This window comes from Brugia malayi, assembly GCF_000002995.4.
Source record: "Brugia malayi strain FR3 genome assembly, contig: Bm_v4_ChrX_scaffold_001, whole genome shotgun sequence".
Lineage (NCBI taxonomy): Eukaryota > Metazoa > Nematoda > Chromadorea > Rhabditida > Onchocercidae > Brugia > Brugia malayi.
In genome coordinates this window covers 1,364,616-1,381,686 of record NW_025062479.1, presented here as the reverse complement: position 1 = coordinate 1,381,686, position 17,071 = coordinate 1,364,616, and the positions used below count along the sequence as shown (strand labels likewise).

Below are 17,071 nucleotides of genomic sequence, written 5' to 3'. Positions count from 1 at the left end.
TTCAAATTAACTTTTTCCTTTGTAAAATTTCTACAATATTACAATATAAATTGAAGAATTTAGAACAAACAAACAAACAAACATGTATCTGTGAATGGAAAAAAAAAGGAAAAAGAAAATTGAAAACATAATTAAAATATTTCATTATTAATAACGATACAATTAACATCTATCGCTCGAAAAAAACGAAAAGAAGAGAAAGAGAGAGGAAGATTTTCTAGCATTTTGTCCCATTTGTGACTTAATTTTTTTTTTTTTTTTTGAAAAAAAAAGCTGATTATTTGATGAGTAATATGCAAACCATGGAAACTTTTTCAAACATCGATATAATTAAACAAATATTCACAAAATATGCTTGGATGCATTTTTCACATTGGTGTTACCCTACTGGCTTGTCGCTTCTGTTTACTTTTCGCATTTGAAAAAGAGGCGTTTTATTTGTCGTTAACAAAATTTCGAAACCAAATTTCTTTTTTCTCCCTCTCTCTCTCTCTTTTTTTTTTTTTAATTTGTTAAATTGGTTTGTCTGAATATAATTTTTGAAGTTTATTATTTCAATATTTATATTTAAGCACATATATGTAGGTGTGTTAATTTGATTAAAATATATACATATAGTATATACTTCACGAAATTTTAAACATTTTATCGTATCCATAAAAATGATTCGTTTTTCTGTTTTTGTTTTTTTTTTTCCTTTTTTTTTTTTTGCAATGAATGCGAAAATAAAAGGGAAAAAAACAATCGATTCATCATTTTTTCATTTTTCATTTTTTTTTCTTCTGTTACTCCCTCTCCCTTCTTCTCTTCGTCTCTCTATGTTTATGTCTTCTCGTTTCTCAAAATTTTTTATGAAAAGTTCATTTTTATTTCTCTTTCCCTTCCTTTCATCTTTTAATCATTTTAATTCTTTCTCCCTCTTTTCTTCTCTGTTTCTTTTTCTCTCTCTCTCTCTCTCTCTCCCATCCTTTTTTTTCAAAGGTCATTTTGATGTGTAATTTTAGCACATCTTTTCAAGTAAATAATCAATTCATATAAGCCTTAAACCTACTTATAATTGATTACAATTCCTTCAAACTTTCTTTTTTTTTCCTTTCCCATTTTTTTTTTCAATTTCTCTTTTCTGTTAATTTTCATCTCTTTCATCTTTTTCTCAAATTTGAATTTGTTATATGTTCAACATCTCTTTCACTTCATAACAATTTTACTACTTCATTTAGTTCTTTTTTTTTTCTTTCCGCTCTTTTCCCTCTCATTTTATCTTTTTACTCTTTTTTAAAACATAAAAATTAATGCTTAAATAATTTGGTGTCCATTATATTTTCAATTTTTTCATTTTTTTTTTTTCTTCTCATTCTCCAATCAATTATTTCAAATATAATAAATACATAAAGTGCATAGATGTACACATATTCATATCTGTTATAACATATTTAATAAAATATTATACCATAATATGAGTGTGCAATGTAAACATAAGCACACACACATGCACCTATATATGTATACTTAAATAAAATGTTATAAATTGATTTTTCTTTTTATCGTGTTCGTTATTACTTATAATTGTTATTGCCACTACTATCATTATTATTAAATATTATTTCCACAGTCATCTAGTAACGATAATAATAATAGCAATAATAATAAGTAATAATGTTAATAATAATAATAAATAGTAATAATTAATACACTAAAACTAGACAAAGAATTACTGAATAATACGGCAGTAAAATTACGAGAAACGAAAAAAAAAAAAAGAACATTTTTAACATCAAACATTCTCCCACTTCAACTATTTTATCAAAAAAAAAAACTTTTTTTTTTCACATTTTAGTTGAGTGTAGCTCATTATTTTCGTAGCATTCATCTGCTGTTAGCTCTTTTTTCTTTTTTTTCTCGGAACAATCATCATTAAAACCACTAATTACTATCATTACTGTTATCATTACAATTTGCTATCATTATCAGCTGGAAATATTATTGTCACTATTAATTAACTGTTTAAAATAACGAAAAAAAGAAAAAAAAAATCAGAACAATCAGTGAATCAATCGAATGGCATATTGTATTGATGTGATCAGCTGTGTAATTGCTATTATTGTTCTTGTTAAATCAGTGAACATTGATTTTAATCCATTATTTCATGACAATTGTGCTGATTACAATCATAAGGTAATCAATTAATTATCATCTATTTCAAATTCAAATTTAAAATGATAAGATAAAAGAAAGAATGAACTGATTAATTTCAAAAAAAAAAAAAAAAAGAGAACATTAACAAATCATCTCGATTTAAACTAACTGAGATTGATCGAGTTTTATTTTTCCTGTTTGAAAACTTAGGAATAATTTAGATAATGCGAAAAATATTTTCAGGATTTCACATGCACTGTCCGTTCAGGTATGATAATCTTTTTCTAAACATATTTATTAAAAATTCCGGAAATGCATACATTGTATTCTCATGAGAAATGATATATCTTTTTTCCGTTTATGATGAATAGAAAAATGCTAATATTGCATTGTTATCTAGCTAAAAGAAATTCATGAAAGATAATGTATGAATTAATCGGAATTCATAAATGATATATGTGATCGGCTGGGGCAGAATTCATAAATGATCAAATTTAAACTTAAATTCCCATTTGATCATATATTATCGTAATATGTTAGTATGATAACAAGTCGGTTAGTATCGAAGCATAGTAGTATAACGTTTCTGAAAACAATCAGCAATAATGTTGACACATTTATTGCTTACCTGAGTTTAAGCAATTCGAATTATCAGTATTCAATCTAATAAATAAATCATATTATCATTATATCACTGCTATAAATATCTATTTCTAAATGAAATAATTAATTAAGTAACAAATATCAATAATTATATTATTAATTATTTTAGTAAAATGCGATGATAGAAATATAACAATCAACGAAAACAACGATAATATTGGCAGGGTAACCAATACAACGATAACATATGCGCATGACATTCGAGTGGAACCATTTGCCCGTGTTGTTACCCGTTATGCTCAGCAAACTTATCAATTATCTGTTGATATCTCATGGCAATTACCTCCAAATAGTTCGTTTATCACTTTCAGCATAAATTTACTTATGACAACAAATTAATTATGATCAACAATAATAATCAATATGGTTGTTAATTAGTGATAATTATCACTGATTATCGACCGTACCACTTAAAATTGTCGAAATAGTTTGATCAATTCCATCACTTACTGATATTTTCATTATTCTTTTGTGGTATTTTTAACCAGTTATTTAAACAAATTAATGAACGATATCATACAATTTTAGCCAATTATTTCAAATATCCAAAATTGTTGCATGTTAATAACGATGATATATCACATTCAAATTAGAAAATAGTAGATAGTTGTTTACCAATCCTAAATTGTTAGCATGATATTGCTATTAAAATATTTTCAAGTTCGAGAAAAGAACGCAAATTTTAGTCCCTGCTAAAAAAAAAAAAAAAAAGGAATTCAATTTATAATTAACAAATTTTTTCTTTTTCTCCCTTTCTAAGGGAAGAATAATCAGTATTTATATTTACAGAATTGAAAAATTCTTGTTTGTTTTTTGTATTCATGGTGTTAAATAAAGTAGCGAGAAAAAAGTTAATGACCAATTGATGATATCTGGGGGAATAAATCACAAATTATAATAAATTCATCATATTTTCAAGTTCGGAAAAAGAATACAAATTTTAGCTTCCTAAAAAAAATTCAATTTCTAATTAACAATTTTTTTCTTTTTCTCTCTGTCTCTTCCTATCATAAAATATTTGCAGATTTTACATCATTGCTATTAGGATTTATACTGGAAATTAAAGATGCCTCATCAAATCGGTCATGCTTTTATTTTGATATTTCAAATTCTAATTGGAACAGTAATTTAATTGCTAACGTGGTTTGTTTCATTTTATTGTTATTTACAATTATATATTTTTTCTTTTCATCTTTTTTTGTTCATTTGAAGCAGATTAAATACTTTCTCTCTTTTTTTTTGAAAAAAAAGAAGGCAACTCTGCCTAATTATTATTTTTTTTTTTTTCAAAAAAATGTTTAATTTAAAAACTAACTTTGAGATTGTTTTTCCTCCAAAATTCTTGATATTTCATTTTTAAAATTTTTCGAGACTAAATTTAATTATCTTTTTTAATTCATTTTTAATTTCTGATTTAAAAAGTTAACTTCGAAATTGTTTCCTCAAAAATGCTTTACATTTCAAATTTTTGAAAAACAAGATTTAGATGCAGTTGAAGTTTTGAAATTCAGTTTTGAGACTTTTTTTTTGCAAGAAGTAATGCCACTCGAATTTCAAATATTGAATTCTTCAATGAAAGAAAACAGCTGAAGGTTCAAGAATTAATTTGGAAATATATTAGCATTAGTTGAGTGTTGCAAACTCTTAAATAACTAGTAACGAGTAACAGTTATTAATTTATTTTTAGCCTCGATTTCATTTTGCTTCCGAAAGTTTATTTGAATTTAACGAAACTTATGATATTAAATTGATAAGTTTATCGAAGAGAAAAGATCATACAAGAATTCTTCGAAAGCATGTTCTGATGCCTCATCATCCCGGTAAATATTCATTTGTTTATTTGTTTGTTTGTATTTTTCTTTTATTTTTTTAAAGAAATTTTCTGAGCATTCAACTGGTGTAAAAAAAAAGAAGAAAAACCGATAGCAATGAAGCAATATTTCGAGAAGAAATACTGAAATTAGGTATGAGAGTTTTAAAGAAATTATAATTAACAAAATCAATTTAGTAAAATAGTTCAGTAATCAAAATCAGGGATAATTTTTTTTTTCTTTTTTAGAAATTTATCTTGGAAAAATTTGATGCGGTGGATGAATAAGAAATCTTTATGTCCAAATTTAGAAATGAAATTTACGATTAAACTTTAGAAATTTATCTAATCACATTTTATATAATTTTAATCTTAGTTGTTTTTCTTTTCTTTTTTTTAGATTATTACAATGATACAATAACTGAACACGATTGTAAACGAACATGTAATTTATTTATTTTTTTTTTTGAAAGTTTAATCATATACTCAATTTGTTCCAACTTAATCTAGCACTCAATTTTTTTCAAATTTTAATCAAATAAGAATTACACAAGTTGATGCGAGTAAGTGTTTAAATGAAAAACATTTTTTCGACAAAAAAAAATCATTACTTTTCACACTTTCAATGGATTTTTTCTTTTGATATTTACATCTATGAATTTTTAAAATTAATAATAAATTTCGTTTAGCAAATTTGCAAGCATCACGATGGACTGGCGGATTTCGACGTATTTTAGTGCATCCATTAGCACGGACAATTCAAGTTGAATTTGTTGGCGCACCACCTCATTACTGTTTCGAAGGTTATGAAGTACGATTGAAGGATGAAAGTGGCCTAGAGTTACTTCATAGTGCAGTGGTACCAGTTGAATTGATGTATATGGAATACTTTGGTAATCAAACTATCCTTTTTGGCCAGTATAATTTTACCGATTTAGAGGTACCATTTAAAAAAAGAAAAAAAAAAAGAATTTTCTGTATTTTAGATAATTAAATTAAGCATCAATAGTTCTTTTTCTTTTAGTAAATAAATAATTAAAAATTTTTTCTTTCAACTGATACAAATTTTGAAAATTTTTGATTTTTTTTTTTGAAAGCTACTTGTCATGTCAGTAAATTTTCTTCCACTATAGCATTTACGCTAATATTATAATATTAAGTAAAAATTTTTATCACAAATTTTATCATTTTAAGTTTTGAAGTCAAATCGATTACTGTACACACCCATACACACATATATATATCCACTCATCCTACTTCTTTTTGGCACAGAAAACCGTTTTTACTGGAATGTACTGAATAAGAAACCGTTTGCCCTGTACTTTTCATTTGTTTACAAGAAATAAAACTAATAAATAAATAAAATAAAATGTTACCTTCTTCAGGTTGATCAATATTTCATGCCATCTGTTATACCGATCGAGCGTTCTCGTGATGGTCGTTGTCTTTGTCCGGTATTAAGCACTAGTCCGTTTGATAATCGAATGGTATGTTCCTGTATTGCTGCCGATTGGCATAAAGTTCGAATTCAAAGTAAGCCTAATTTATGATATTATTGAAATTAATGAAAGGAAAACTATTGTTGATTGGATTACTTTTTAAATGTTCCAAATGTGAATGAATTTTCATCTTTCTATAATATTAGAATTTTAATCTGTTAAGAAAAAAAAAAAGGAATTTTGTTTAATTAAATTTAAACACGAATTTTTGAATTAAGTTTTCTCATTTTCTTACAATTAACTTATAAAATTTCATATAAGAAAAGGCTTTTGAAATCTACGGAAAGTTTTAATCGTAATTTCAGGAGTGAAAAAACCATTGATTATTGTACCAGGATTGGAACAAAATGCTACTTTAATTTTTCGTGCTAAACAGAGTGCTTCCGGATATATATGGTAAATATTGAAATCTTTTTCACAACTAAAATGTAAAAAATAAATTTGTAACTTTTATTTCATATTACCAAATTACTTTCTGGTTAAGAGTAATATCACAAAATTATATACTGTTCATCATTAGTTTCCTTATGCAAACTAGTGATATTAACTTCTTTTCCAATTATTTCATTTAAATTACCTTCTTGATGAAGTTATCTATTGAAATTAAATTCTTTTTGATTAATAGACATTCCTTGTTGTATTAATGAAATCCATGGAAATTTTAATTTCAATATGAATCATCTAATTAGACATCTTACCTCTTTCACTTTACTTCAATCTGGAAAATTATTTCAAACTTTTAATTTATTCTCGCAGATCACTTCGTCATAACAAATTGAAATGATGATACTTAGCAAGTATATTCATTTCTTGGGTGCGATTTTCTTGACGCAATTTAGTATTTGCACAGTCGTTTGTCGTTATGCGTAAAATTTTTGGTGTTGAATTAAAGTTTATTTTTGATAATTTTTTGTTTCTAAACTTTCAAATTTAATTTCATTACAGGACAATAATATTGGTATCAATGCTTTTGATTATAAGTTTGATGATATTTTTTCTACTTTATGTTTTATACTTATATCACGTTCGCCGTCGATTAGCTAATAAAGCAATACGAATACGATTTGTAACAGATCGACCACATTCAACAACCCTGCCAATATCATCCAATATTCATACACCTTTAATTCGTATTGGTTTGATTTCCTTTTAAACTTCAAAATTTTTCTTTTTCCTCTCTTGGATATCTATTATGTATTTTATTGAACAATTTAACACTAAGATTTCTTGGAAATTAAAAAAATATATATATTCGTTTAATTATGAAATTTCTAGAAACCTCAAATAAACTCTTCAAAAAAAAAAGCATTAATTTAATAATTTATTTTTAGCACGACTTAATATTTTACTAATTTATTCGCATGATAGTTTATTACATGATAAATGTGTTTTATTCTTTGCGGAATATTTGCGCAACGTATTTAATTTCGATGTCCATGTGAGTCGTGTATTTTTTAAATTTATTGACAATATTTTTTTAAACGTAAATGCACGTTTGATAAAATATATAACTTATTCATAAGTCTAATTAAATCAATTTAACAATAAGATATTTGAACTATTATTTTAAAAAGTAGCAAAAATGAATTTCCAGTTGGATGTTTGGGATATAACTGAAATTGAGCGCAACCTTCTGGATTATATCACTGTGTCAATTTTGAATGCTGATAAAGTGATTATTATCAATTCTGAGGGAGCATATTACCATTATCGATGTAAGATACAACACGAATATCGCATTGAACGAAAGGATCCAGAACCACTTGATGGTTTATTCGACAAGCAAATTGATCAAGCATTACTGTAAGCTACCTATGAATGATTTTTTTTTCTTTTCAAATTAGTTATATCAGTGAAATTCTTTAGAATTTTTCACATAACTGGAATTGGCCGATTATTTTAGTAAGTTAAATTATCATAATTATAATATCATCATTGTTAACATCACTAAATTTGACTAACAAATTCTTAATAACATTATAAATTTTGATTCATAGTTATATTGATGAGATTTTTTGAAATTATGGATAGAAAAGCTGTTAGGACTTAACTAAAAAAAAAAAAAAAAAAAAAAAAAAAAAAAAAAAAAAACGATTGTTAATTAATCTCATCAAAGAATGAAAAATCTATGAATCTATTCAAATATTGTTTTAAATTTAAACTATTTAGTTTTATTTTTGATCAGTTCAGGCATTCATCAGTAATATCAGTTCGATTCAAATATACGTTACCTTTATTCGTTCTACCACCATTAAACTGCTCATTACAATATATTATTCCCGACAGTACTGCCGCATTAATTTCTAATTTAATCAATTCTGATGCTAAAAATGACTTACGAATTACTGTATATAATTCAGTATACGCAAAATTAATAGACGTTGTCACGGAAACGTCAAAAATGTTGGAAAATGATTCAAACTGGTTCATTAACACTCATTGGCGTGTAGCACGATCAGTAACTATTGATAAACAAAATCAAATTTCAATCTCACATAGCACGGATAAACTTATTGAGGAATCCGAGAATAATGATGAGAGAAAGCTATCAATATTGACCCAGTCAAAAATATTATCTGAATTACCGGATGACGGTAATGGAAGTGTAGCAGTCGCTTCCTCTGAAATACTTCCGGAATCAGAAAACTTAGCAGATGTTATACAAATTCAAATTACTGCAACAGCCGACAATAATGTCAATGAAGCGCATAACATAACAGATCAATTTGATCAGTCAAATAATTTTCCGATCACTGATGGTAGTAATTTGTCTAAGAAAAAAATTAGCAGTGATGGACATGATTCCGGTTTCATTTCTGGAAAAGACATTACAAATACCTAATTTTATAATTAATTTTTTTTTTTGATAGCCTTGTAATATGTGTACAAATTTGCCTCATTTATTTAAAATCTTCACTTAAACTATAAACAATATATGAATTAAATCATCAAATTTAGAAATTTTATTTTAATCAAAGTATTTTTAAATTTTAACACAACAAAAAGAAGTGATCATTGAAAAAATTATTAATATTTGTTAACAAAATGTAACTCTTCAATTATTCCTTTATTTATTATAGCACGCGCAACAATGATCCGATCAGTTTTGATCGGATCATTGTTCATTGTTCGCATTTCTACTCATAAAGCTTAGTTATTTAATTGCAGCGATCTTTTAATTCTACGGTTAATTAATCATTTCTTATTGTTGTAATAAAAAAAAAAAGTTCTACGTTATAGAAAGTTAATTTAGTTTAATTTAATGTGAAGTTATTTTACTTTGATGTAAAATATTTCACATAAAAAATATTCTGGATGAAATTGAACCTCATTTTATTAAAATACTTCATTTCATTATTGCAAGTTTGATTTTTTGTTATTGTAAATAGCTACTGTGATATTATCATCGTTGTTGTTTATTGTTATTGAGATAAATCAATTGATCTCGAAATGTATAAAATTGTTTTTTCCCTCTGTTATTGATTTTATTTTGATTTCTTGTAACAGTCAACAAAATGCTCAAAATTGTATAATTTTGTTTTAATAATTGATATCATAAAATTTGATAAAAATAAATGCTTTTATTTGCAAGGAAATATTGAACATATCAATCTTTGCTAAACTATTCATAAAATTTGTTTTTATGAATTTATCAGTTGATGAAATAAATAACTCGCATAGGTAAATAATGTGATGATTCATTTCCATTGATCAGCATAGAATCATGCATAAATTGCTGAATAATTAAGAACGAGATGGCTACAATTCAGATTAATTTAATTATAAGGCATAAGTTCAGGTTTTATACAAATGTGAAACTTCCATGGAATTTAAACGAAGTGTTACTTTATAATATTAAAAATAATAAACGTAATGGAGTTAAAAAATGAATGCTATATCATTGAAATTCCAACGACCTTATAAGAATCTCGCCAAATACTGGCTAGTAGTAATACAGATTATAAGAATTGGATAATGAATTAGGGTTAAAAACATTTCGGAAGATTTATCAAATTTCAGCCATTAGCAATCAGGAACCGTTTCTGTTTCCAATTTTAGCGGATTTTTGTTGGTATCAAAATAATAAGAAGCAACAAATTTCAAATTCCATCCATGTAAATCTGGTCCAATTATTATTCACAGTGCTACAGCGATTAACATAACAATTAAAAAATATTTTTGAGTGAGGAAAAATTCTATTTAAAAAAGTGATTTGGCTTCAATTAACCAAATGAATTTGTTAATTCCAAAATAAAATTAAAAGAATAATAGAACTGTAGTTGACAATTGATAGAGAAAAATGATTCATTTAATGTCGAAATAGAAATAATAGTGTGTTTGTTGTTATCATTGACTAACGGATGATTTGTTCGACACTACGAAAATCACCCGTTATCAAGTTATTTGTAGTTATCATTAACTAGCAAATGACTTATCTTGCGTTGTCAATTCTTATCATTGATATACGAATGATTTATTTGGTATTGAACGATTCATCTGTTCTCATTAGCTAGCTGACAGATGATTGGCTTGGCATAGTTTACGCTTTCCACAAAATTTTTTTCTTTAAATTTCTTTTTTCTGCTTCCCAACAATTTTTTTTTTTATTATTGTAATTTTTAGCAAATTTTTCTTTTTTTTAATTTTAGAACATACGTTTTTAATCAGTATTTTTTTTTTCAATTTTATGGATTAAATACTGAAAGATTAAACAAATAAGTAAAAAAATATGCAGCGGAAAATTGGGAAATATATACTTGTAGATTAAACTATTTAGAATAATTTGATTAGATGAAATAAATTAAGAAATGGGACAGTGAATTTGAAATCACCGTGAATTATGATTTTTGATAAAAAGTTGAATTAATATGATGAGACAATTTAAATTTTAGAGGAACTTAAAACAAATCATAACTATTCAGCACCTATGTAACAAATAAATTTCAGGAACGGAAGAGTAATAATGGTCAAATAATTTTACAGTTTACAACAACAAAAAAAAAAAAAACAATGTTTAAATAAAACTGAAATTCATTTGATGTCGAATTATACTACTGAAGTTTTTCAAACTTAACTTTTTAATTGTTTCTCTCTTCACCTAAAACAATTTTTATTATTGAAATTTCGCTCTTTTTTGTGCCAATAGATGCAAAAATTTTAGAATTCTTCAAAAACAGACAATTAATTGATTAGCTATTTTTTAAAAAAGAATATAATTTATCAAAAATATTACGTGGATTAATTGTTATCGAACCATTTACCATCATAAATGATTATTTGAAAAGAAAAATCACAATTTTGCTCTTTCGACGAGGATGATAAAATGTTTAATTATAATCTAATAACTGGTTGTAATGAATTTATTTTCGTTTAGATATTCTGAAAAATAATGTTTGTGTTTTGCTTGGAATGAAAATGAATTCAGTTCATAATGACAGCTGCAAATGGAATAAGCAATTCCTATTGGAGAATCAAAGAATATAATTTAATTTAAAGTGACGTTTTCATTAGGTAATGCGAATAATTGTAAAATAGTTATTTCTAGATTATCAATAAGACAACACACTTTCAGAGAATTAAGAAAAATGAGTTTTGATAGTATGGTAAATGGGGGAGAAATTGAAGGAGGAAAAAATACATCTTTAGTGATTAAATCAAACTGATCGCCACATTTCTTCTAAATTTCATTCCAAAGTTCAAAATTTCCTCTTGTTAATTGGATATCAGTTGCGTCTTATTTTATCTGATTCAAACAAATAAGCTGGAGTGAGACGAAAATGAAGCTGAAATAGTTAAGTTTGCTCAAGTTGAGACGAAAATGATTCAGGTAAATATTTTATTAGTGTATCCATAACAATAACTTTCTACCATACAAATTCTTAAATGCATTGTTTTACCGGTAACTAACAATCAGGAAACATCTAAAGTTTCCCTCAAATGATCAAGTAACTATTAAATTTAGAATCCCATACAGAGAATTTGAGAAGTTAAGACGCTAAAGTTGAACTCGCAATGAGTATATTGAAATTGTAAGATGATTCCGATTATTTTATCGGTATTCCACACAATTTCCGGTTCAAAAAAAAAAAGGAATGCTTGCAACATGAAGTTCTTTCCTACAACTATTCCTATAAAACATGAGTTGAATGTCTAATTAAAATATAAAGTCTGATGATGTATAAGCAGTGATCGAACATTATTACAAAGCTTGTAAGCTCTTGAGAAATGGCGATGATAAGCATCGGATTTGCTGGATGAAATAAGAATTGAAATCGCAATGAATGAATTCATTAAAACCGTAAGATGATAACGTGAGATGCGAACAAGATTCAAAGCACTTTCTAAAGCCGAATTAACGCCAAACAGAAATGGTTGCAGGTTGCAGTTTCGTGATTTTGTTGCAGCAGAAATTTTCTGAATCCCGGCAAAACCACTGTATCTATGAAGTGTACTCAACAATTCGATGACACACACCAAAAACTGCAGCAGTTTTAGCCAGCACTGATCAACAGAAAAGTTCAATTCATCAGACCAAACACCAAACAACAAATCAGTGCTTCAGAGGTGAAACGAATTGCGTTACGAAGTGTCGCCTTTCTTGTCATACTGATTTTTCGCTGTTGAATTAATAAAGACGTGACTATTCTTATCATAATAATTTGAAATTCATGAACAGAAAGTGTAATTACTTCTGTTCATAAACAAAGTAACAGCAAGCAGATTATAACTTATACATAAACTGTTAATCACTGGTAACAATGATTTGATTTATGAACCGGACAAATCACATGTTATTCAATGACAAAAAACAAATTAATAGCGGAAAAATCATCAGTTAATCAGTGATCACACCTGATATTTGATTGCTAGAAATAATTTAATTATTCATAACAAAGCAGTTATTACGATCCAACACCGTTCTAGGATACTATGACAGTGGAGAAATGAATCAGCGATCGGAGAGTTCGTATGTGAATTGTGCAGTAGTGAGGTGCACGCCATGTTACAGTGATTTGATTTTGTATAATTATAAAAAAGAAAATTCATAGTCGGCAAATTACAAGAAAGATTTATCTTTATAAACTTTTAAGTAGTTGAATAATTTTGGTTTTGAAAAGTCAAAAGGTACATTTCATAAATTCCAAAACACCACTCTTTGTTGTAAACTAATTACCTTTGATAATTAGTTACCTTTGCTTTTAGGACCAAAAATCTGCCCTATCAGTCCAGTATTACCAAGCATTGCTATTTCTTTAGGCTTCCATGCATAACTGCTGCCAAAATTAAGCGAATATATTTCTCTCCAGTAAAAAAAACAGAGAATTTAATATTTACATGGTTTAAAAAGAATGAAATTAATCATTTAATTACCATCCAACATTTTTTTGAATATTTTACAATCATAATTATTAAAACTGTCTGTCAGAAGAAGAATGATCACATCGACTTAAAATCAACAAAATTGTTAATATGTTCAAAATATTTTTATAATGTAAAGAAAATTTTATTTTGCTACCATTTTGAAATGCATATTTTTACAAATTCATTGCCAAAATTAACTGAAAATAATATTAGCTAAATGATTTTAAAATTCTAATGCTAAAATTAATAACTATTATTCAATATTGTACTAAGATTATTTTGAAATTTACCACTTTTTCTGTTAAAAAGAGTTGAAATTTATTATTTCATTACTATATCAGCATTTCAAAGTAATGTTTCAAATATTTTATTTGAAATCGTCCTAGTGAAAAAAAAAAAAAAAAAAGAATTTGCAGCAAGAAGGAAGATCATATCAAATAAAAATGTAATAAGACAAAATGTTAAATGATTTCAATGATTTTTTATAATGTTAAGGGCTTAAGGCAAGGTATTTTCTCTCCGCGAAGTTTGGTAGACTTATGAATTCATTTGCAGCCAAAGGGATTTTATGGTCAAAATAAGGAAAATAGTCCTTCTTGAGAGACTGTTTGATTTGCAAAACTTTTTTGTGGAAAGTTTGTCAAACATCTTTTAGTTTTGTATAAGCTTTGATGCTCTGAATTTAACCATATTTTTGAAGCTTTATGATCAATTCCTCATTTCAATACACACGGTATCAATGATGCCTTCTCATGTCAATGCACATGATGCAATGATCAAAGTAGAAAACTGATTTGAAATCAAAGATTTGGGATAAATGCGAAGTGAAATATGACCAGCCAAAATGATTAAGTATTTTTTTTGCAAGGATATCAAGCAATATAAATATTTGTGTAACATTTGTTTCAACTTTTTCATCCGCTACTGGATAAGCCGTAAGTTGCGTTTATCTCTTGATGCTACGTTATTTGATCATCTTTTCTCGGTAGATCAATCTAAATAAGCATTTTTTAAAATTCTGTTTTGGAATGTAATCGAAACGGGAGACGAAATAAAAAATTGAGTGATTCTCACTACATATATCTCGTCTTAATGGATGAGAAAAAAAGAGGATGAACGAGAAATCTGCACGTTAACGCCTGTCAAAGTTGAAATTTAGAATTTGTTCCACATTGCTGATATCACCGTCATCATAATACAGTAAGCAAATGAAAAATTTCGTTGTGATATTGTGATTTAGGATTGCTTCCGTAATGGCATAAACATATCAAACTGACAATGAAATGTAAATTGAAAGGATTGCTCAAGAAAGATCATTGAATTATGCAAAATGTTGTATATTAGATATTTTTATCATTAAAAGAAGTCTTGCCAATTTTTTTTCTTAAAAAAAAACTTTTTTTTTCTACAAACAAATGATACAACACGCATAATATGAAGATATAAGATTGAGATCTATCAGAGATTAGAAGAGAGGAGAAGAGAGCAAATAATATCCTCTGTAAAAAGTAAAATGAACAATTCCTATACACAAAGTAATATGTTGCATATCTTCATGAGTGCAAGAGAATACAGGAAAATAGCAATTATGGAAAGCAGAAGCGATCAAGTTGATAAAACTGTAGAATAAGTTGAGGCAATGCATCAACCAGTATTGTGATTATATCTATAAAGGAAATAAATCATACTAATTGGGTTAATAGTGTGTTGTTGATGTGAGGAGAGTTGAGGTGGGTGTAGCCAAGTGGTTTTCGGTGTTGCTATGCAGGGGCTCGGGTCCTTCTATCCTAGCCGTATTAAGGTTGGTGGTGGTGTAAAAGTTAGAAGATGATTTTCTAATAAGTTGGGGTTGGTTATTAAATTATATATTAATCTATAATATTAACATTTATAAATAAAACGGTTGTGTGGAAAGTAGTAACTGTAACGCTGATGCAATAAAAATCTTAAGAGGTCATGATGCTGTAAAGAAGTATGCAGGTATGTACATGTAGGGTCTGGTTTGTTGTGCATCTATGAGGTTGTTGATAATGAGATATAAATGAGTTTTTAGCTGGGGTATTGTGACAAAATTGAGGTTCATAATGGTCTAAACTCTTCTCACTATAACTCATGAGATTACCTGTAAATCAACATCCTATTTTATAACATATTTAGATTGGAAATTAAATGCATTTCACTTTAAAATTGCACGTAAAACGTTGTATTTAACTTTATAAATACACGTAGTGCATACCATTCTATATATTGTAATTTTAAAACGAGCACTCCCTTGAATTTGTTTAGTAAGCACGCAGGGTACAAAATGATGTTAACGTTATGGAGGACTTATCAAAGATATAAAGAAAGATAAAGAAATTGGATGGCATTGCTCCTCATGATGTTATTTTGGTTCTTGATGCGACTACCGGTCAAAATACATAATTAGAGGCATTTGCTAAAATGGTTAGTTAGTGTTACAGGATTAATTATTATAACAAAGCTAGATGATGCTGGGAGGAGTGTTGATTGGACTTGTAGAAACTTATAAATTTACGCGCTATAGGAATTGTTAAGAGTATAGAGGACCTGAGGGAGTTCACTAATAAAGAATTTGCTAAAGCGTTATTCAGCTGTGATTAATTAAAGATCTCCTTTAATTCTTTTATGTGGCCAAGCTTAATTATTTCGATATGTGAGGAGAGTAATTGCCATTTTAAGGCATAATTGCTTCTTTAAATCCTTTTTTTTTTCCTTCTTTATCCTCAGATTAGCATATGAGATATGTCTAATCTTACCTAAAAGTGCAATTTCACGTTCATGCTATTGAAGTTGACAGCGGTAAACTTACTATGCTTGAAATAAGAGAGAGATCAACCGATGGTTCTTGTATTTTCAACCCACAAGAAATTGCTTAATTATTTTTGAGCATATATATGTATCGATCTTGCATTGGATAAAAGTTTTGGTAGATAGAGTACCTAAAATCATGGGGATTTCTTTTTCTTTTTAGAGTTATTGAAAGTAACAAACTCCTTTATTTAAAGCCGAAGTTTTGCTACCCTCTATTTTAATAATTTAAAATTAATGATTATAAACAAAAACGAATTTTTGTTTTTTCCACTTGGAGGGGTGAACAGGATTGAGATGAATGTTAGCCTGTATCATTACCGAGGCAAGTGGATTATGATTGACCTTGGTATTGGTTTTGCAGATGAAACTATGCCAGGTATTGAGCTATTAATTGCTGATGTAAGTTTTATTGCTCAAGGGAAGGAAGATTTATTTGGAATAATACGCATGCACATGAAACCATTACGATGCAGTGCCTTAACTGTGGAAAGAGTTACAATGTCCCAGATATACAACAAAGTTCACGACTAATTTTCTCAAGGAAAAACTGAAGGAATTTCTGCTAGAAGGTATGGTATCTGTGAAAGAGGTGGATATAAACGGCAGTATAAATTTAAGTCCTTTCAACAGCCTTACAACAAAATGTAATTGTGAATTTTCCGTTGTATCAACTATCTTGGTCCAGCGGTCACAGATGTTCCATAGTACATTTCACAGGCACTCCATTTCAGACTCACATATGTGTTTAAAATTTTGTTAAATTTGCAAA

At 27.3% G+C, this 17,071-nt stretch overlaps 1 protein-coding gene across 2 annotated transcripts; it reads left to right on the top strand.

Annotated features, from left to right (window-relative positions):
- Nucleotides 1-2,058: 2,058 nt before the first annotated feature.
- Bma-ilcr-1 (Uncharacterized protein) lies at nt 2,059-8,950 on the top strand (the record flags this gene model as incomplete). Of its 2 annotated transcripts, none has more annotated exons than XM_043073226.1 (13): nt 2,059-2,175; nt 2,380-2,404; nt 2,909-3,091; nt 3,824-3,942; nt 4,487-4,619; nt 5,010-5,054; nt 5,299-5,549; nt 5,995-6,142; nt 6,414-6,504; nt 7,054-7,238; nt 7,440-7,546; nt 7,703-7,911; nt 8,299-8,950. In XM_043073226.1, the coding sequence occupies 13 exons, from the start codon at nt 2,059-2,061 to the stop codon at nt 8,948-8,950; spliced, it is 2,265 nt and encodes a 754-aa protein (XP_042929160.1). The 2 variants fall into 2 exon arrangements, with proteins under 2 accessions (XP_042929160.1, XP_042929159.1); XM_043073225.1 differs by having other exon boundaries at nt 7,054-7,244.
- Nucleotides 8,951-17,071: the final 8,121 nt, after the last annotated feature.